The sequence below is a fragment of the Myotis daubentonii genome, chromosome 3, assembly GCF_963259705.1.
Source record: "Myotis daubentonii chromosome 3, mMyoDau2.1, whole genome shotgun sequence".
Classification (NCBI taxonomy): domain Eukaryota; kingdom Metazoa; phylum Chordata; class Mammalia; order Chiroptera; family Vespertilionidae; genus Myotis; species Myotis daubentonii.
Genome location: NC_081842.1, coordinates 33,268,310 through 33,290,976, shown reverse-complemented (window position 1 = coordinate 33,290,976; position 22,667 = coordinate 33,268,310). Strand labels below are relative to the sequence as shown.

Here is a 22,667-nt window from a genome sequence, read left to right as displayed (position 1 = left end):
TGACCAGACCTAGACCTGGCTTCTCAGTGTGGACATACAGATAAAATATTAGGCACAGACGTACCTTATCCACACGGATGACCAAAACCCCCGCAAACAAACTGGCAGCCCAGGGCCCTGCATGGTCTACAATCACATTTTAGTTGGTCCATATAGGGAAATTTCGATTTTGCTTTTTTTGAAATAGTGATTGCAGGACCTCAACCAGCAGGAGCTGGGTTGCAGCTGCCCTTGTAGATGGTACATCAACCATCATGTACTGTGACACATGCTCGGCCTCTAAAGGCATTTGAATTTGCAATTTCTGGGATGTGGTTTAAGTTTTTTAAAAGTAACAACAACGACAACAGCAATCCTTTTCACGGTAGAAGAACCCTACTTAAGTCAGAAAGAATTAAAACATTTATTGGGCATAAATATATTACATATACACTACAGATATAGTTAGGTATTACATATAGCATAGTATTTGCAAAATCTATACATTAAAATTGATATGGCAGTTTTAATACAATGTATATGAAATAGTCTAAAATTTACAATACAGGAAAACATATGATTTTTTTTTTCTCCTAAAGTTGAAAGCTTGGAATGTATGTCCAACAGTGAGGTAAAACATTTTGTCTTTAAATTTAAAGAATTGTGCAAGGATAACATTCAAACACATTCAGTGAGGGCACTTTTCAATTTTGACAGGAATACTGAATTACTGTAGCCAACAAAACACAGTTAGAAAATGCCAACATTTCAAGTTGATAACAACAAGGCAGGTAATATGAAAACAAATCTTTTACAAAAGTTTTCTTTTTAAACAATTTCTTTGAGGACAAAGGGCAGTTTGCTTCACATGACTGGAATTTCTTGTGCCAGGGCTGAGTTTGACATACAGAGCATCCGAAAGCCACTCACTCATTCCTACATACTGCAAAAGGGCAAAGAGACAAGGTTAATATAACACTTTATTTTATTGTTCATGTGTATGGCAATATATATATAGTTATATATCAATATCACATATACATATTTGTGATAGAAAACAGTGCCGGATAGAGTAATAATTTGTTGATTGAAGGGTTTATAATGAATACCAAATAAAGAAGAGCAATAAAATAAAGTGCCGTCAGCTAGTGTTTCGCACACTTCTGCTTTCTGGTGGTTAAATCTGGTAGTATGAACATCTCAAAAAGATCCAATAGTCATAGCAATTTTGGCCTAAAGTATTATTTCATTTTAAAAATCTCAACTGATTCAGAGAGCAGTTGTTTTTTATAGCAGCAGTTCTAAAGTGTTTCCAAAAAGGGACTTTTTTTCCCCCCTGCAAACAAGGTTTTTGTACTCAGTTGTATCTTTGTTGCTTAAAAAATGCCTTCTCCCCATCACCTGCATGAAATTGTCTCAGAAACTGCAGATGCAACGTTACAGTGGGTCATGATACACATTTAAATAGAGAGATGTGTTGGAAGGCCAGAACTTTGGCAAAAATATATTTACCTTGATATCATCAGTTTGCAAGGCTAATTAAACTAATTATTATAGTCAATAACAAAATACAGAACTCTCTAGTACTTACTACATCAATATAGGCACACAGAATAATTAGTTAATCTTAGCACTTTCTTTAAGAGATGATTATGGTTTTCTGGGTACATGTAAACTTTTCAATCACTGATAATGGATTTTTTTTTTTGGCATTTAATGCACTAGATGCTCTTATCTTTAAAAACACAAGAAAACGTCAGAAGATTGATAATACTACAGATGTTGCCAAGGAACAAGACTGACCTAAAATTACAAAAGTATAAAACACAAAAAAATATAACATGCTACAAGGGAAAATTAGTACATAAGTACATTTAAAAAATTTTACAATAAATAAAGATTGCACTGTAATTGGCATTTAAAGTACTGTATGCAGAATATAGTATAAATAAACCAAAAACAAAATAATGTTGGTTTCCCCATGACTTTGGTATGGGAATATTATAAGCTAGTAAAGGATACTGCATCTTAAGACAACATAGACCAAGCACAAAATAGCTATGATCAAGAAAAACCAAGTAGCAAAAATATACAAAAACAGAAGGCAGGGGGATACACTGTGTCTGTTGCACCCTTTTGGAATATATTTGCACCTCCAACTCTTAAATGTCCCTGAGGTACGCGAACATTATGGACTTCATATAAATAATCCAATGACTTTGGGTTAAAATTGATTATCTCATGACTCAAAATAAACATGCAAGAGTAACACTTTGCACTCCAATAGCACCTGTTAATCAAGGATCTCAAAACACTTACAAACATTAGAATCCCCATTTTGTTTATTTTATTTTTAATGCATGGGAAAACTGAGGCACAGAGAGGTAAAGTGACGTGTTCAGGTCATGCAGCAAGTTAGTGACAGATCCAGGGAAAGAATCTAGGCTCCTTGACCCCCAAACACCCTGTGCTTACCACCAAATACCATTCTCTCTCCACACACGAGCAGGTCAACCCCACAAAAAGAGGAACTACTGATTCAGATGATTCTTCTCTGGGTGTTACCAATTTTCATCTGCTGTTAACTTAGTGTATGTGCACTGAGTTCAGGTTTTGAAATTCAATCACTTCATTGATACCTCAAAGAACAGCCTAAAGGCAAATCTTTCAAAAACAATGAGCTGATATATAAGAAGATTGCTCACAATTAGTGTAAATCATGGACAATGGGCAGAGGCACTAAACTGTCACCAGTTCTCGTCATATAAATCTGGTCAAACATAACAGAATATAATAACTCTAGTGATTAGATTAGAAGTAGTTATATACAAAGACAAACAAACAAGTTAAAGCAGCTTTTAAAATAGCTGAACAAGGAAACAACTAACTATTGCACAATGCCCTCTTAAAGTTACTGCTATGAATCGACGTGGTAAAATCTACAATGCTCCATAATTTATAGGTGCATTTTGGTTACTTGATTTCTTAGACAGGCAGCTCATAGTGTTAAATCATAAGAGATACAGACTATTAAAACATTTTAGATTAAAGTACACATTTTGATTTAAATGAACTAAACACAGTTAAATAACTGAGTGACAATATGGTTGTTTAGGGCAGCCTTATCTGAGTGAACACATCTTCTGTATGCTGTTGTTGTGTGGTAATACTCTGAACAACACTGAAATCCTAGCCCAGTAACTACACATTGTGATTCACGTTGACAGCTAGATGGTCAAGACATTGAAGTGATTGATGAATATAAATTACTAAATTGTAACATGGGGAAAAAAAATCACAGACTTGCAAAAGATATCAGTGAACACAGAATAAAGGCAGATCTGAAAATGTAAAAGAAAGATAAGAAAGCTAGCTTTTGGTATCTGGTTTGCTTTTCTTCTTTAAAACAAAAAAAAATCCAGTTTAATCTCTTCCTAGTTTTGCATTTCAAAAAGGTGCACCAAAACACTGATATTTTTTCCTAGCTAAATCTGTAAAACAAGAGAAGTATATAAATCAAAGAACAAAGAGGTTTAAAAAGGGGATTATCTGAATAAATGTGTGTATTAAAATGTGTAGCATTAATTAAATTCATACCTCTAGTGTTGTTGGGTTTACTTCATTAAGAAGTACTGTAATATAAAGGCAAATAAAATGGACAAAGTTGCAAAGCCAACCACAACGAGGGCTGCAAACTGTTCATCAGTAGGCATCATGCTCTTCATTTTGGGGTCATCTAAGCTCCCCATGTCCCCTGTAAGCATGACCTCACTTCGTTGTAATACGAAAGCTGCAGAGGGGCTGAAAGCTCCGCAGAGCTCCTGAGAGGTGTCTAAACAGCGACGGCACGCACACACGCGGAACCTGTAGTCTGTGTTGGTCTGGAGGCCTGAGATTTGGAATGTGGCTTCTTCTCCCTTGTACACCTTCAAGAAAAGGAAAAGTCCTGGTCAGTTAATTTAGTAATACTGTGGTCTCTAAAGTAATGATCACATAAAGTCAGGAGACTCATGGACCTGGCTTGGTTTAAACGAACTCTGTAACATCAAGAATTACACAGAAAGGTATTTCTTCCAACCTGTATTTCATCCATAAAAGAGGTATTCCACCCCACTCTAAATAAAACAATACAAAACCCAGTGACTGTGACACTGACAGGAGATAAGGCACTGACTAGAACTAGAGCTGACATAAGTAATAGAGAACATCTAGCTAAATTTCAATGATTATTTAGACTATAAATCAGAAGATGACTTAATTCTTACAAAGGGCTCTATGATCTTGATCCACAGAACAAATAAAGATATTTTAATCAAAACAATTAAAAGCATTGAATTGTGAGTAAAAACAGTGAAATGCCAAGTTTCAACTGAATGAGTTCTGACAATTACAGATACATCATGTGATACTATACCATTAAGATATCCCACCTCTAGCCCTAAAAGGTAAGCACTATTCTGATTTCTAACTCTGTAAAGTTTTACCTGTTCTAGAAGTTCATATAAACAGAATCAAAGAGTATACACTCTCTCGTGCCTACAAGATTCATCTACATTACTTGTTATTGATTATTGATTCAGTAGTTACTACTTTTATTGAGGAGCAGTGTTCCACTGTATGCCTATACCTCAATTTATCCATTTTCTTTTTGACAGACATTTGTATTGTTCTCAGTTTTATATAATAAGATTGCTTTATATAATAAGATTGTTATGAGCATTTTTGTACAAATCTTTAAGGACTTGATTTTATTTTTCTTAGGCAGTACCTAGGAGAAGAAGAGCTGGGTCACAGGCAAAGTCTATATTTAACTTCAGAAGAAACAGTTTCAAAAGCGACTGAATCACTGAATTCCCATCAGCAAAGTATGAGAGTTCCAGTTGCTCCACACATCCTTGTCAACATTTGTTGTTGTCAGTATTTTATATTTTAGCCATTCTAGATGAGAATGGTACCTCATTTGCATTTCTCTGATGACTGATGATGTTCCCCACCTTTTCACGTGCTTATTGGTCATTCGTATACTTTCTTTTGTGAAGAGTGAGTTCAAGTTTTTGGCCTGTTTTTAATGTTTGCTTTCATTAATTAGCAGGGGCTCTTTAGATAATCTGGATGTAAGTCCTTTGTTAGACGTACCTTGTGAATACCTCCTTCTAGCTTCATGGCTTGTCTAATAATTTCTTAAGAAATATTTGATGTAACCCAATTTATCACAAATTATTATTTAAATAATTCAGCAGCCCATCTTAAGTGTTCCTTTGCTTTATGACTAATCTGTTTTTCCCCCATTAGGATCTGAGATGTTTCCTTCCCCTTTGCTAATTCTAATATAGGGTGTGGCAAAAGTAGATTTACAACTGTGAGTATGAAAACCACAGTTTATTTTTGTATTATTATTTACTAATTATTATATTATTTTCCATATGAACAACTGTAAACTGAATTTTGCCCCACCTGTATAGTCACCACGAGGCTTACTATTAAAGGACTTGAAAACTACCAGTTAACTTAGAGATTACCACTCTTGAGTCGACCAATGCTAATAAAAATCTTTAAGAGAGGAGAGGTCTTAACAAGGTTCTTCTACCAAAGTGATACTAATCCTCAAAAACTTACAGGAATAATAGATTAGATCAAAACTACATAAAAATGTATGGCTTATATTAGAGTCAGTGAATATAAAAAAAACTAGCTGGGTTCAACGAAATCACTAAGAGATTGGATGATGAGTAATTAAACAAGAAAGTAAAATGAAGTGAACTCTTTCTATGTGAGTGTCACTGAGTTGCATCTGTAGAGGGCTTAAAACATGCCTGGTACACAGTAATCACACAGTAAAAGTAAGCCATTATTATTATTATTATTATTATTATTATTATTACTATTTAAAACTCAAGAACAATTCCAAATATATCCTTACAATACAACAATTCAAAATGATAGATATGGGCATTTTCAACAGGCCACCTTAGTAAAGTTGTGAATTTAGCCCATTAGTACAAATCCCATTGAAAATAAGAACTGAGTAATTCCAACAACCTTGGCTTTGTCTGAGACACTCACCAGCTACAGAGTTAGTGGGAAACCACAAACGTTTAGTGTTTCTGAAGCCTGCCTGTCAACGTCTCTCACAAAGCAGGACATCCCACCAGTGAACACAAGGGCACTGGCCACATGTCTAGAGTTGGGCAAGTTGACAGACAGCAAAAGAATCTCAAAGCTTAGAAAAGGGACCAGACTTTTAATGTTTGCCTGATATTTAGTCTTTTTCTTAAGATTTTTCCTCCCTCATTTTGAGTGTCTCATTTATTGTACTTTTTTTTCTAGTAACTGAGCCCTAAAAAACCATTATTTGTTTCTCCTACTTTTCCAGATTCATCATTTCATTTGCTGTTTTCTTTATAGGATTTTAAGCACATTCGACCTGGTGAGTTACCCTGCTTCTTTAAAGACTGTGCATGTCCTCACCTAATTACTAGTATGACAGCGGGTCCAGTTCACTTGGCCCCACCATCTCCCTGGTGTGTCCAGGTAACCCACCCTGGGTTCTGCCGCCCCGAAGGAAGCACTGCTTTCATGATGTACAGCAAACAGTCCCCCCACCAGTCGGTGTCGAGCAAAGACTCGGGAAGTGTTGCTGTGATGTGGCCTCTTAATATCTGCCGCCAAACAATGACTTGACTGCAGAAAACCACTTAATAACCTCTCCCACAGATGTTTTAGAGAGTTTTGCAAAGTGGATTCAAATTTTTATTTAGTATCTATTGAAATGATTTCTACCTGTATGATTTCCATAATTTGCATGACTTGGTCCCTTTAAGAAAGGTGGCCCAGAAGTACATTTAATTTATATCATTTTGATTACACTTCTCAACTCTAATTCCTTAGAGTGACGTTCTCTGCAAATTTATTTTTTTAAAAAATATATTCTTTTCTTTTTAATATATTTTATTGATTTTTTACAGAGAGGAAAGGAGAGAGATAGAGAGTTAGAAACATCAATCAGCTGCCTCCTGCACACTCCCTACTGGGTATGTGCCCGCAACCAAGGTACATGCCCTTGACCGGAATCGAACCTGGGACTCTTGAGTCTGCAGGCCAACGCTCTATTCACTGAGCCAAACCGGCTAGGGCTCTGCAAATGTATTTTGAAAGCCAAGTACTTTTCTTGCACCATTAGGCAGAAAGCTTAGTGAAGGAAAATGAATATGTAATTGAAGGGAACTTCCTTAATGACAAGTTCAATCAAAAGGTAGGTTTTACCATTACATGGGAGAACATATTTGCAAATGTTATCACCGATAAAGGTTTAATCTCCAACATTTATAGGGAACTCATACAACTTAACAAAAGGAAGATAAACAACCCAATCAAAAAATGGGCAACGGACCTAAATAGATACTTTTCGAAAGAAGACAGAAGAAAGGCCAAAAGACATATGAAAACATGTTCAAAGTCATTAATCATCCAAGAGATGCAAATCAAAACGACAATGCAGTACCATCTCACACTTGTCAGAATGGCTATCATCAACAAACGACAAGTGCTGGCGAGGATGTGGAGAAAAAGGAACCCTCGTGCACTGCTGGTGGGAATGCAGACTGGTGCAGCCACTGTGGAGAACAGTATGGAGTTTCCTCAAAAAACTAAAAATGGAACTCCCATTTGACCCAGTGATTCCACTTCTAGGAATATATCCCAAGAAACTAGAAACACCAATTAGAAAGGATATAGGCATCACTATGTTCATAGCAGCACAATTTACAATAGTTAAGATTTGGAAACAGCCTAAGTGCCCATCAATAGATGAGTGGATTAAAAAACTGTGGTACATCTACACAATGGAATACTACGCTGTGGTAAAAAAGGAGTTCTTACCATTTGCAACAGCATGGATGGAACTGGAGAGCATTATGCTAAGTGAAATAAGCCAGTCAGAGAAAGATAAATATCACATGATCTCACTCATTTATAGAATATAATGAACAACTTAAACTAATGAACAAAAACAGGTCCAGAGACAGAGAAGCATCGATCAGATGGTCAAACCTCAGAGGGAAGGTAGGGGAGGGTGGGAGTAAGGGGGAGAGATCAACCAAAGGACTTGTATGCATGCATAAAAGCCTAACCAATGGACACAGACACCAGGGGGTGAGGGCATGAGTGGGGGTGGGGTGGGGGGTAACGTGGGGATAAGGACACATATGTAATAATTTAATTGGTAAAAGTATTTTTTAAAAAGTTAGGCTTTAATTTGTAAGTGCTTTTCTTTTAGCCATTCTTCTTGTTTTAATTAGAATAGCTCCCCCTTTCCACAAGCATTGGCAATACAAGGTTAACACTATCTTAAAAAAAGAAATAAATATTTGTGATAACTATATTGTGTGAAGGGCTGTGTCTATTATCTCCACAGCAACCAGCACAATGGCTTGAACAAAGTGGACACTCAGTGTATGTTCTCTAATTGGAACCCTCAAATACGCAATAGTAGATATTCTTGCACACTGTCTGAAAAGAGGAACAGTTATTAGAAGACACACACACACAAACCACAGAGGCAGCAGCAGGAGCTCAGTACCGGCGCAGCCCATTGTAAAAAATGGAGTCATTAACAACGATGGAGTTGTTTTCAATGTATTGATAGAAAACATGGAGTTTCTAATCTACTTTAGAAATAGTCAACAATGCTTATTAAGCTTTTTAGATTAATTCTGAGCTAAGGAAAAATTAAAAACAATCCCCAAACCCCATTTCCTCAGGCTTCTGATTCCTATGGTTTGAGTTAATGGATTTGTTTTTGTGTAAATAATCACAGCCATGACATCACAAAACCACAAGGTCACCGGGCCCAGTACAGCTGTGCCTCCAGCCAGGCAACGGCTCATGAACGTGCAGCTCTCCATGGCAGGGCAGCGGCCTGGCCTCCATCCATTTAAGACTTTCTTTATTGAAGTAACCAATCAAAATACCACAATAAGTATATAGGCAATTATTATTTTTACAGAGACAATTTCTGTTCCTGATTTGATGTACAATATATTTTAAAGTAATTGTGACATGTTTATTCCCAATGGGAAGGTTTAAAGTAATATGCAGAAAAACAAAATGAAGAATTTGTGACCCTTAAATCAGAATAACATGCTGTATAGCTAAAATCCCTTAAACAGCCTTTCAGGGCAGAGCACTGGAGCCTGTATCTGGACCAGTGCCGGCACCTCCGCTGACATCAGCCCTCTCCCAAGACCTGGAATGGGGGGACACAACTGCAGAGAGCTGTCCCTCACACAGTGCCTCTCAAGACTGAGAGGATCGGAGGTGCACAGGAACCCTGAGTCAGAAATCAGCGTCCCCACTTTTATAAGATGACACTCAGTGAGGTGGATTAATTCCTCCAGTATCCCATGACTATGGGAGGCTGACCTGACACCCAGCCTGTAGAGAGTGCAGGCTGGGCAGCACTGTGTATCTGAGTCAAAGAGGACAGGCAAGGGCAGTTACTGAACTGCTTCTTGGGGGTGTGTGGTTTTCACTGAGAACACGTCCATGCTGTTCTGTTATATACTCGGCACCCCACAGTGCAAAGAAAGCACCTCACAGTTTCTCCAGAACCCCAAGATCCTATACTTGGACTCCAGGAAATTGAATATAAATTTATTTTATACGACATTTTAAATAAATGTATGCATGAGGATTTTTGGGGTGTGAGGCAGTCATAACTTTGTCAAATACTTAAACCTTAAACCTAAAACCCACAAGAACCTAGGAATCAGTAAAATAAATGATTGTTTTAAACTATCTCCCTCTTGATCTATTCTTATTTGGCTTTGGATTTGGCACTTTAATCGTGGAAAAATAGAAGAATGTACATGAGATAGTCACAGCCTTACGGTTTAATTTCTGTTAGGGAATTGAATTGAAAGGCATGACAAAATGTAATCTTATTAATCAATGTCACCCCAACAAATTTAATAAAAATTTTTTAAAAATTACTCAACCAAAAAATATGTAGGCTCCAAGTCTAAGTTCGGTCAAGAGAAGTTCTTATGTGATACTATGAAGACTCAATACACATCTAGTACTACATTCTAAAATGACACTAAATAGAAATACACTGATAGAGAGATGCCATTAAATTAAAAATGGAGCGCCTTAAATTTTCAGATGCTTCAAAGGTCATCTTAATGCAACAAATATGAGAACCAAGAATATTAATAACTTGTCACAAATTCTGACTCCTAACAGGTAATGATGTCTTACAATTTACTACTTTTTTCTCACCTTCAATGTTTATATTTAAATAATCTTTATAAAAAATATTGCTTTCTGAACAGGGATGTGAATATGAATTATTTCCCTACATTCTTATGTATGCTGTAAACTGTTTGCTATATCTTGTGCAAATGCATACCTAAATATGCATGCGATTTTCATTCATTTCAAGAATGCTTAACAATTAATGTTGATTGAAAAGAAGTTCTAAGATTCTTGAGAAAACCACGTGCTTAGAATGTTTATTAAGTGGCAGAAAAGCCAAATCAAGATAAGCAGGCATCCTAATACCCAGTCAAATTTTAGGTGAGATTTAATACTTTCAGTTAATAATTAAAACCAGCTGAACAAAAGAAAGCTAATCAGCTAGAACTGAGGCAAAGTCAAGTCACTGCTCCTAGCATAACATCAGAAAAGGCCTTGGGCTTTGCCATACGTTGCTGTGACAATAAACTTGGGGAGCAGGATACCCTCCTCTTGAGGGTGGTTTTTACCTAAGTTACAACATCCCTGCTAAACCCGCCCGATGCGGAAGCTGGCTCTTTTCACCGCTGTAAGTGTAAATAACGCTGTTCCTTGGAAACTGCCTCTTCCGTGCTTACAAGAAACATTTACCGAGTGCCTAGCTATGTGCCAGTCCTGGGAAAACAAAAAGGGTAAACAGCCCACACATCAGTGGATCCTGAATGGTTAGTGCGGTGACCAAGGTATACATAGTGCTCCCTCGGAGCCTGCAACCTGCAGGCTGTGCTCAGCAGTGATTACCGCTCATTTTCTTTTGCTTTGCCTCTATGAATTCAAAGCCTGTTATCTCTGGACTATAATTATTTTAACCATTACTCTGCACACATAATATAAATAGCTTTCATTCCCTATCTCGTGTCCAGAACAAGTGAATGAAGTACTCAAAACATCATGTTTAACTTAACGCTGATTGAATAGGGAGAAGCAGAAAACTCAGTACAAATTGTCCCTGACTCCACTGAGGTTTTCATGTACCACCACCGACCTTAATCATTTCTTGGTAAATGTAGGGAAGACATGGTTATGTGGAGAATGCTAACCCCTGCCTACTGAGCCTGGCCTGTACTACTGTGTTTCTACCTATTTTTAACAAGAAACTCTTGTTTGTAACTGTTTATAATAAAAAAATATATTCTGAGGCCTATGTGGGATTGCGTATTATATTAGTATTTATATGCCCATGGGTCTAAACATATGCCATTAAACAAATAGCAGATTCAAAACAACCAATCTATCAATGAAATCTAGGTTACTGAGTGGATTTACCTATATTTTTGGCAATGACTGACATGTATAAATATTGCTTTTTATTTTATTTATTTTTTGAAAATATATTTTATTTATTTTAGAGAGGAAGGAAGAGGGAGAGAAAGATGGAAACATAAATGATGAGAGAGAATCACTGATCAGCAGCCTTCTGAATGCACCCTACTGAGCCAGCAACCCGGACATGTGCCCTGACCGGGAATCAAACCGTGACCTCCTGGTTCACAGGTCAACGCTCAACCACTGAGGCACTCCAGCAGGGGCTAGCTATTGCCTTTTAAAGGTAAAACAGTAACCACTGTGCTTTAGGAACATTTGTTTCCAAAAACAGGTGGAAAAGTATGAGACATGGAATAAAAGGAAACTTCAATGATGAATATGCAATGAATGTACTGTTGGGAAATGAACTGTTAAGTGTCAAGTAATATGTTGTGAAAACTCGTAACATTTCATCTCTAATCGTGTTTACATTGCTACCGAACAGGAAAATGCTACTGGTGTTAAAGATGACTAAATCTAGCAGGAAAATCCTCTGCTCTCTACCTGAGCTGAGACCCTGAAACCAATCACATCTTTCTGGCAAGCTCAAACAATTACACATGTAAAATTATTTACTTTGAAACCGGACATATTGTGTAGGATGAGATTGGAAAGTGAAAGGAAACAGTAGTGTTTTTGCTCTTATTTAAGAGGAATAGTGGAAACTCTGGTGACATCATACACTGATATTACTCAATACTGGTGGATGTCATAGTTAAAATACAGTTTTTACAAAATGTGCTGAAAACAATTCATTCTTTTATCTGATACCTCATATTAAGAAAGTACAGTGAAATGTACCAAAATTTCTTTGATTCATTTTATACGTTTTTATTTGCAAGTATTATCTATATCTATGTATAGAAAAGGCTAAGTGACCAACCGTACATCCGTCCAACTGACTGGCTGGTACATATGACACGCACTGGCAATTTAAAACTAAACGTTGACTTGCGCATGCACGATACATATAAAGCTCTCGCTGGTGCCAATCACACGTGTTTTAATTTTATAATACTATATTATATATACTATTTTGACTTGTAATTTTTTGCAGTAACATAATTACCACATGAATCTTTCTTCTAATTAATTTCCTTTCAATGTGCACAAATCTGTGCATTGAGCCACTAGTTACAATATAAGGAACATTGAACAGCAATTAAACAAAAACTGAATCAGATTATTTTCAACTTGCTTTGTGTATCTGTAGCCTCAAGAGCTGGATAAATAATTCTTCACTAATTATGCTAATTTCAGAAGACAGGTGGCAATGCGTCTTCAATTTTCTGAGTTTGATATAAATGCACGACTAAAGTGCTGATAAGAATGGGCCTCAGCTTTCCTAATGTAGTAATGGTATGATGTCCTGATTTCACATAAACAAACAGTCATTAGGTTCCTGGGAACATTATAGAAACCAAGAGAGTATCTGAATCTTTACTCGCTAGTGTCTTAGAATTTGTGGGTTTGGAAGAATTAGGGATCAAGAAGGGGTGTGAATTATAAAACTAAATTCTGTATTTGGCTAGATTCCAATGACATTTTCTCTTGCGAAGGTTTATCATGTGATCTGCACAGTCTTACTACTCAGGTTACGGCCCAGCAACCCCTGCATCACGTGGGAGCTTGAACCCTCACCCCAGATCCACTGAACCAGAGTCTGCATTTTAACAGGTTCCCATGCACATTGGAGGGTGACTTGAGAGCTCCTGAATCATAGGCCACAAGAATTGGTAGGTCCTATTCCTTATTCTGCTGCTGTAACTTCTATTAAAAGCAGTTGGGACATAGGCTTCAGTAGTTCGGTAAAGACTACCTGCTCTCTACACTAAAACCACTGGCACTTTAGCTTTCAATTACATAGACCTTGATGTTTGCTGCCGATATCAAATACAAACACAGAACTCTTTACAGATAAGATTATGCTTGAGAACTGACTGTTTGAAATGAATAACACCACATACAAAATAAAATGTAAACCAGGGCTTATAAACTCTAAAGAAATAGGTAATGGGTGCGCGTAGGGAGTTTCCACAATTGATTTTAAGAAAAATGGAGCTCACTGGTCACTGAATCACTCATGGCGACAGGGGAAGGCAAGAGCCAGCCTGTCTCAGAGCTGCACACCTGCTGTGCACAGTGGTTCTCACCTGTTTGTACTCAGATTCTCTTCCAACCAATACCTGCAGAACGTAGTTGACAGGGTCGCCTTTCATTGGTGGTACCGTCTCCCATAAAATTTCACATGAATTTCCTTCTAACTGTGTTACTCGAGGTGCTGAAATACAAATTAACACACTCAAGATCAGAATTAAGCATCACATTAACAGTGACAATTTTAGTAATCTGAAAGAGAGAGAGAGAGAGAGAGAGAGAGAGAGAGAGAGAGAGAGAGCGAGAGAGCGCACTTGTGTCTGCCCCAGGGGAGTTACTTGCCCAGCCTCCTATAAAACCTGCAGGGCGCCCTTTCCACAGGGAAAATACTCCGAGACTGGCCAGCCATTGGTGAAACATTCTTTGCTCATTATCCTATTGATAACTGCTCGGCCTGAACTGAGTTTTTGTTATTTTTTTCCAAAGTCTACCTTCTACGATTAGGTTCTGAGCTAGGTAATTTGGGGAATGCAAAAATCGGTACCATAAACCCCGCTTTCCAGGAAATTAAGGTCTAACTGAGGGAAGGGGAGAATAAGGTATGAGACAAGTACAGAAAGAAACATACTGTAAAGCAGATTAGAACGAGAAGTATAAATAAAATGTTAGGAAATTCCAGTGGAGAAAGAGTCCCATGTGTGAGAGTCTAAGGAAGGTTGAGGCACAAGTGACATTTGAGGTAGGTCCTGGGGAATGGGCTGCACTGAAAGCCTTTAAATTTAAATTGTCGCATATTTATAGTTTTCAGTTTATTTTTCACCTACTGGACTCACCATTCTGGTTTAAAGTTAAATTATATTAGTTTGTAGTAAGGCACGTAAGATGTTATAGAAATTTAAAATATTTTCTCATTGTTTATGTATATCTCTACAGCTTAATTTAATATCGATTTTTTTAATTTTTTATTTTATTTTTTTAATATATTTTTTATTGAGTTTTTACAGAGAGGAAAGGAGAGAGATAGAGAGTTAGAAACATCGATGAGCGAGAAACATCGACCAGCTGCCCCCTGCACACTCCCCACTGGGGATGTGCCCACAACCAAGGTACGTGCCCCTGACTGGAATCGAACCTGGGACCTTTCAGTCCACAGGCCAATGCTCTATCCACTGAGCCAAACCGGTTTCGGCCGATTTTTGTTTTTTAACCAGAGCTTATAACTAACTGCTCTCTGTGAACCTCTTTATTCTTTAATTTCAAATTACATGAGATTAATTCCTTAGAGGCACTGTTTCTACCTATAATTCTATAAAGGGTGTTTCAGAAAAATAAAGGTTTTCTTTAAAAACAAAGAAAGTTGAAATTAGTTTGCCAAAATTCTAAGCAATGTATGGAAAAACTAAATAAGGAATCTCTTCAGACTGAACAGTCCCACAGCTAAGACAACACTGAACATTCGAGGAAGAGGAAGTGGAGATCAGGCGGCGTGTGAGGAAGCTGTCCGGGAGGAAAGGTGCCCTGAAGAGCAAGTGCCACCAATCAGTTCAGTGTTCTGTTTTCCACGAAATGAATCTCCAGCAACCACTTGGAGAGGCAGTCAGTGCCTGAAATGTGCTAATGGTAAACTGGCGAACCTTCCCCCTCCCAGCCCACCTATGCCAGTGCATGGGGAATCTCTTACGAAAGGGCTCGAGTGACCAGCCAGGCCTTGCACATGTGCATCCATTTACACTAGTTTCTTAGTCACAGGAAGAAGAAATTGCCAAAGAGCTCTGGACTGCTGTGGTGCAGGGAAGCAGGGGGAAGTATTTACCATAAAAGTACCCTGCAAGGATCTATGGGAAACCTGCACAAAATCCAAGCCAGTCCCTGATCCAGGTCTTGGAGCCACTCACCCTCCTGTGCCGAACTCTGTGCTCTGGTGGTAGCTGGCATTGCTTCTGCAGGCGGAAGCAGTGAGTCAAATAGCCTTGCTCCTGGGGCACGCACATGTAGGACTTGTTTTACAGGCTATGCGTGCCCCCGAGCCATTAAATATAGCAAACCCTCACTTTTACCCATGTAAAACCAGGTTCATGAGGCAGGTTGTCTGTCCCTCAACTTCAAGGCCATTCTGGGTAGCAGCTGGATCACGCCACCAGTGATGCCAACCACCTCAAAGATGGGCAGTAGGGGCCTTCATAAGAATCATGTTACTGGGGAGAGTAGGGCTCAGGAGTTCTGGGGGGCTAGGTCGAGGCCCAAGGCTGGGTGGGAAGGGTTGAGCCAGTGCCACCCTGAAGCTCTGCCCTGCTTAGCAAGTCAGCTGTGCAGAAGGCAGAATGTTGTGGCCAGAAATGGGAGATGCGGGCTCAGCAGATCCGTGGAGGGAGCACCTAGGCCGAGTGGCTTTTGCTCACACCAACCTCAGGAAGGAGGCAGAGAGTCAACTAGTCACTCACAAACCTCATGGAGATGAGAGCAGACCACTGCTGCAGCTTGCCAGCGGCATCTCTCCACAGTGAGAGTGCTGGACTAGGGAACAGGTACTGAAGTGCCCACATCAGTCTCAGCCTGGGCACCATGGTCCTCCAAAGATGAATGTCAACCTCTGCTCCTCCTCAGTGCCTTTGGGAAGGAAGATTCTCCAACCTCCCATGGTAAATTGTCATAAGCACTACGCCAGGATTTCCCTCTCACTTCTCACCGAAGTCTGCTGCTGGGGTCTGTCTCTTCTTTGTCCATCTATCCCCCGTGGGGATGAGACCATTAAATTTGCAATAATCAATTATACATACTTGATAAAGTCTATTGGCAGGCCATCTCCTTTAAGGTCTCTCATTTCCCCCCCCAAAACCCATTTCCCTATCTTTTCTTTTAGAAAGTTATATCTTGCTGATATTGGACATACAGGGTGTCCCCCCAAAATGTATACACACTTTAACAGCTGATAGCGCAATTTTGAAATGAAATGTATTTTAATAAATACTGCCTTTATAATTTAAAGTGTGTGTACACATTTTTTGGAACACCCTATATTACAAGAGTATACTAAAGTCAGACTTGTACCTCCTACTCTAAGTTCTATTTCCTTCCTCTCACAGAATAGCATGCCAGAATACAGGGTCTACAAACCTTTGAGGGTGGGGGGGACACTCTTCGTTGTGCTGAAGGTGTAGGTTTCTGAGAAGGGCCCTTCCCCAGCTTCGCTTGCTGCCTGGATTCGGAAGGAGTAGCACGTGAATTCCGTCAGTCTCTGGACCTTGTAGGTGTGGCTGGGTCCTCTGTAGATTGAAATAAACCTAGGAGGAGGAGCAGAATCCATCAGCCACATGAAGTTTTATTACTGAGAAGAAATTCATTACGATACAAACTAGTGAAACAGATTAGACGAACTTGGTAAATGCTTTTCATACCGTCTGAATTATAATAATCACTCAGTTGCTAGTTATAGTTAAGTTTAGGGTCTAATGTATCTTTACATAAAATAAAAACACACATTTAAGTACATATACAGCTTAGAATGAAATCCCTTTAATTATGCTAGAGATTCTAGAAACATGATGTTTCTAGAATGCTTTTATTAATAAAATTTCAAGTTTTTCATAACGGTAATATCTATGTAATTTAATACTGTCAACCTACCTTCTACTAGGCAATGAAATTAATGTTAATTGGCCACCTGAGAAATACAATGTCTGGTTTCCCTGAATTTTCCAAAACTGAGGTTTAGCTAGAAAATACTTAAACATGTACCCTCTACCTTCCCAAGAGCTCTCAAAGCCCCTTTCCCAAACTCATAAGAAGACATTTAGGATTATAACTCTTTGAGAAAATATGTAAAAGAAACAAAATACTTTGCTCAGAATCATCCATCACAGTTAATCAAAATAACAGAAAAACAGCACAGGTAGGCTAAACACTTTAGATGGCAGCTTCTGGATCCTTCTCCCATCTGAACCAGGACACAATATGTGTACTTCTCTGCTAATTAATATTTCCATGAGACATAAGCATAGAAGGCATGAGATTAAAAAATAAGTCCTTGCCCAGCCTGCATGGCTCACTGGTTGAGCATCGACCTATGAACCAGGTCACGATTCAATTCCCGGTCAGGGCACAGACCCGGGTTGTGGGTCGATTCCCAGTACAAGGAATGCAGGAGGCAACGGATCAATGATTCTCTCTCTCCCTCTCCCTCTCCTTTTCTCTCTGAAATAAATAAAAATTTATTTTTTAAAAAATAAGACCTTACATGTCAACTCTTGTGCCCCAGGGCCTTGAAAAATTGCTATTTTCACAATGAAACTGCATTACTTAGAACTACATCATATGGTCATTTGTCTTTTTATAGCTACTAGTAACTGTAAAACTTTGGAAATAATATGACGTCCCATAAATTATCCAGGATCTTTAGGAGATTCAGGGTCTGGATCCTGTTGGTCCAGGGATACTTGGAGGCACAGTCAGAGCTAATCCAACCACACAACGGCCTTGTTCCTGCACAGGCCACGTGGCTCTGCAGTCTCCAGTGCTTCCTCCGCACAGCACCTGAGGACAGTCGCTGTGTCCAGATGCTGCTGGAAGTCGGTCAGTGATAGAATCATAATTCAAAATGTGACTCTTAGGTCCATCTGGCCTAAGGGGTAAGCAAAATTCATGCATTCATTTAGCAAACATTTGAACATCTGCTGTGCACCAGGCTCTGTGCATTCAAAGCCGAGGAAGACCTAATCTCTGTCAGTCAGTTGGTCCTGGGTCTGGGCAGGGTTTTCTGAGGGAGAGCAGCAGCTTTTCCACGTGATAGGGAACAGTCCCTCTGGGTAGATGGATGGATAGAGGTAAAACAACTTTCTAAATAAAAACTGTCAGGATCAATACTTATTTTAAAATATCCATGCATTCATCAGCCTTTGCAGTTGAGTTCCTGAGCCACAGTCATTCCACCGATTACATGTCCCTCTGCTCTGCTCTGTAAGGAAGCACCTTTGACTGAAGGCTGAACACGTTAATGCCAGGGGAAAGCCAGAGTCCAGGCTGAATCCCACAAATACCATGGCAACCTATTCAGTGCTCTTGACGCATCACCACCTTAATGAAGATACTCTTGCTAATGCCAGAGGCAAACAGCTATTTATTAACTCAGCCTCACCTGGGCCAGAATCTCTAACCTGAGTAATTGCCCTTAATTATACCACAAATTGGAAATCATGGTTTAAGAAGTAAAAGTGTTACATCTCCATTACAAACTTACAACAAAGCCTGGATTTTAAAGGAGTTGGGGGGACTGCTGTCCTGCCCTGCTTGAAGGTGAGCATTTCCTTTTGAAAATAAGCCCCGTGTGTCTATGCAGGCAGCAGAATGTCTCTGACTGTCCCTTTAATGCAGCCACCTGTCTGCTCCGGTGACAACAGAGCATGACCTGTTTGCTGCTCCGACAACAGAGCATGACCTGTTTGCTGCTCCGATGAAAGCCATCGCTGTGTTGCCTGACCTCCCTCCCCCCAGAAAAGGCATGGATGTGGGGAGGAGGAGGAGTTTTCCTACTTGGTTCTCAAAATGCATATGGAAATAGCTAACACAGATGGTGGCTAGTTAACCAGGTAGACTCTCAGTAAGGAAAGACAGTGGTGGGCATGACAGGCTCTCTCCTGAGTGCAAGGGGCAAGGAGGTGGGGAGGGGAGACATTGGGGATCCTAAGAGTTTCGGGGTTACCATTCCAAGAGAGCCAAGCATCAACAGTGCCAATCCCACGTTAACTGCCCACCTAGAGAAATAGGTACACCGTGTCCCCATGGGCCTGTGTCCTAATGGATGCACGAGGGCCCAAGGTCAGAGGAGCTGAGCAATGATGCCTTCTGAGGACCTACTCCAATCACCTCATCCCACAGGGGGACAGTTTCAGACAGACACCTTGTCTGCACACTGTTTAAGAGCTCATATTGCTCTCACTTTAGAAATTTTCTCTATCCTTTTCTCCTGAAGGAAAAGAACAGCTAAGAGCAGAAAGAGGATTGAAGAATCAGATTGTGGGGTGAAAGGGATGAGAAAGGCCTGGTATGGAATATGGAATATGGAAATAATTTACCACAGTGACTTCTAATTACATATTATTTTACTGTTTTAACAAAGAATTTTATAAAATGTGCAAGTAGGTAGAGTCTAGTTCAGTTTAACAATCAGGAAGTAAAATCCTTCAGAAAATCTCAGCTCTAACTTTAGGTTTCTGAAAATATCTTCATATGATAACAGACAGTTTGGCACTTTCAGTCTAATTTTAAGGTTTTTAATTTTGAAAACTTTTAATGGGTAACACTGGTTGTACGTTTTCTACACCCATCTTGGTAATGATACACTCTCTGTAAGTGTACGTTCTGTGACCAGGACTGGCAGTGCAGACCGGGACACCAGCAACTCCATCCTCTCCATGCCTCCACATTCTCCTCTGTGCAATGATAGGACCGGCCTCAGAGAGCTGTTGTAGGGTTAAGTGGGTTAATAAAAGAAGCCTACTCAGAACACCTGACATGTAATAACCACTCACTATGTGTTAGCTGTAATTATATTACAATGCTGAGAATATAGGATTTTATTCATTTATTTATTTATTTTAATCCTCACCTGAGGATATTGTTTTCCACTGACTTTTAGAGAGAGTGAAAGGGGAGAGAGAAACAACAAATGGTTGCCTCCTAAATGCGCCCGACCGGGGCCTGGGGATCACCCTGCAACCAAGGTATATGCCCTTGACTGGGAATTGAACCTGCTACCCTTCGGTCCTTGGGCCAATGCTCTAACCACTGAGCAAAACTGGACAGGTCAAGACAAAACAGGATTTTAACAGAGACTCCACTCTCCCTCTGGGAGACCATCTGCATCACTGTCTTTCCTCCTGGGTGGGAAGTCAGCTGCGTGGTGAGCAAGGCTGCCCTGCAGACCAGACCCCGGGCCTCAGGCATCAGCTGTGGGGCTCCATCCACATGCATGTTTAAGGCTGCTGGTCTTCTCGCACTAGGACCCATCACCCATCAGTGAAGTGCAGCCAGGAGCACCTCCCTCAGCAGACCGTGGTGGGAGGCAACATGACAGCTCGTGCAAAAGTCCCTGCTAAGAGTAGGCCTCGCTGATCCTAAATTTCTTTCTGTATAAGCTGACAGTTTGTTTAAAAATTCTGTTTAAAATAATACAAGCCAACCAAAACAAACGAAAAAGCAGGCAAGACAACACAAAAAGAACACAAATCCTCTTTTGTCCCAATTCTGTAATTATTTTCCATCATTCCAAGAGGCAGGAGAAGAGAGAATCATCTTTCTTCAGAGCCCAAGATTTATGCCTGTTGCACGGTGGCCTCTTTAGGAGGCTCTGTAGGTTAACATACCCTGTGGCTAGAACCACTCAGGGAGAGATTAACAATATTCATCAAATATTTGTCTTTTCAAAGATCAACTTAATTTTTTCTCCCTCCTAAATCTTTTTTCTTTTTTAAAGATTAACCTCATTTTACAATTCATTAATAGTAAGCGAGAAGCCTTTGGTGTAGAATTAAACATGCTATACTTCCTATGAAACATGATGGGAGGATCCACACTTAAAATGCAATCAAGGACTGAGCTCAGTGCACGGCTTAGGCATAAGGAGGACAGTAGCATAGGAGCTTTCATATAACAAAAGTAACAGTGAACACTCCATTTTTACTCTGGTCACCAAGTTAGATTAAATTATTTTGGGGAGACCCCCCACACTCTATTTAGAGTGCATGGGGTCAGTGCTTGGACCCCACACATGCTCATGCACCATATGTTCTGGAACATGAGGCACAGGAGAGGGTGACAGGAGTCTGGTTGGCATGAAGGCCTGAACCTTACTACCTAGGCATGCACTGCCCAAGTCTGGAGAAGGAAGAAGATCCCAGAATGGAGAGAAATCAACTGGGAATAGGGGAGACATAGAAACAGCAGGGTGACTAACCCACAAAAGATGGTTAAAAGAACTCTCTCCGAGACCTCAAACCCTTGATTTCTGAAGGTGGATGTGGCCCAGGGAACAAGGGACACCTTGTGTGGGGAAAGGCCTGCTTCTCCTGGCCACTCCCTGGCCTATGCTGTCTGCACCATCCTTCCCTTCTCCCTCCCCGCTCCTCCTCCAACACTGTTGGTGGGAAGTGGTGGAGTGCAGGGGCTTGGACCTAGGAAGACTGGATGCAAATCTCAGCTCTGCCTCTTAGCGCCCAATCACTCGCCCCTGTAAGCATCCGTTTCTTCCATCTGCAAAACAGGGACAGTCTCCATCTCCTGGGCTGTTTTAAGAGTCAAATCTGGGAATGTGGGTAAAAAGCCCAAAACATAGTAAGAGTTCAATACATGGTATCCACTGGCTCTGCCCCACCGACCACCCCTCGGGGATCCAGACAGGCCAGTGTGCCCCGAGAACGGCTGTGCTCTCACCCCCTGCCATCCAGGCCTCTCTCCAGGTTACTGGGACCATTGCGAGCTCAATCCCAGCAGGAACAGGTCCATCTGAACTTGAGATGTTCTGCTACATCTGTATGGCCTGTGCTAGACAGACACATAGCTCTCCCCAAAATAACTTAATCTAACTTGGTGACCAGAGTAAAAATGAAATGTTCACTGTTAATTTTGTTGTATGAATGCTCCTGTGCTACAAACACAACGCAAGAATGTGTGTGTAGCAGGTGACATGGTTCCGGGACCACATTACATGCACCAAAGTCACTGAGTAATTTTAGGTATCAGTTCAGGTTGAGGCATATGTAGCTCAGGGGCCCCAATGGTATCACAGCTCCTTAAAGGTCACCCTGAACCCACACTGGCAGCTCCTGAGGGGTCTTCTACCTTATCCTCAGTCCCTGCTGCCCATAGCCATGTCCCTTTGGAGGCACTAGCCCAGGGGTGGGCAAACTTTTTGACTCGAGGGCCACAATGGTTCTTAAACTGGACCGGAGGGCCGGAACAAAAGCATGGATGGAGTGTTTGTGTGAACTAATATAAATTCA

At 40.0% G+C, this 22,667-nt stretch overlaps 1 protein-coding gene across 8 annotated transcripts in view; it reads right to left on the bottom strand.

Moving 5' to 3' along the window:
* Positions 1 to 384: 384 nt before the first annotated feature.
* FNDC3B (fibronectin type III domain containing 3B) overlaps positions 385 to 22,667 on the bottom strand; it is a 340,205-nt gene continuing 317,922 nt past the window's right edge. For all 8 annotated transcript variants that reach the window (XM_059687039.1, XM_059687047.1, XM_059687040.1 and 5 more), the window contains 3 exons: positions 16,789 to 16,955; positions 13,731 to 13,858; positions 385 to 3,905 (listed from right to left, as the gene is read on the bottom strand). In XM_059687039.1, the coding sequence (XP_059543022.1) occupies positions 3,594 to 3,905; positions 13,731 to 13,858; positions 16,789 to 16,955 (607 nt within the window). In that variant the 3' untranslated portion in view covers positions 385 to 3,593. The remainder of the gene's footprint in view (positions 3,906 to 13,730; positions 13,859 to 16,788; positions 16,956 to 22,667) is intronic.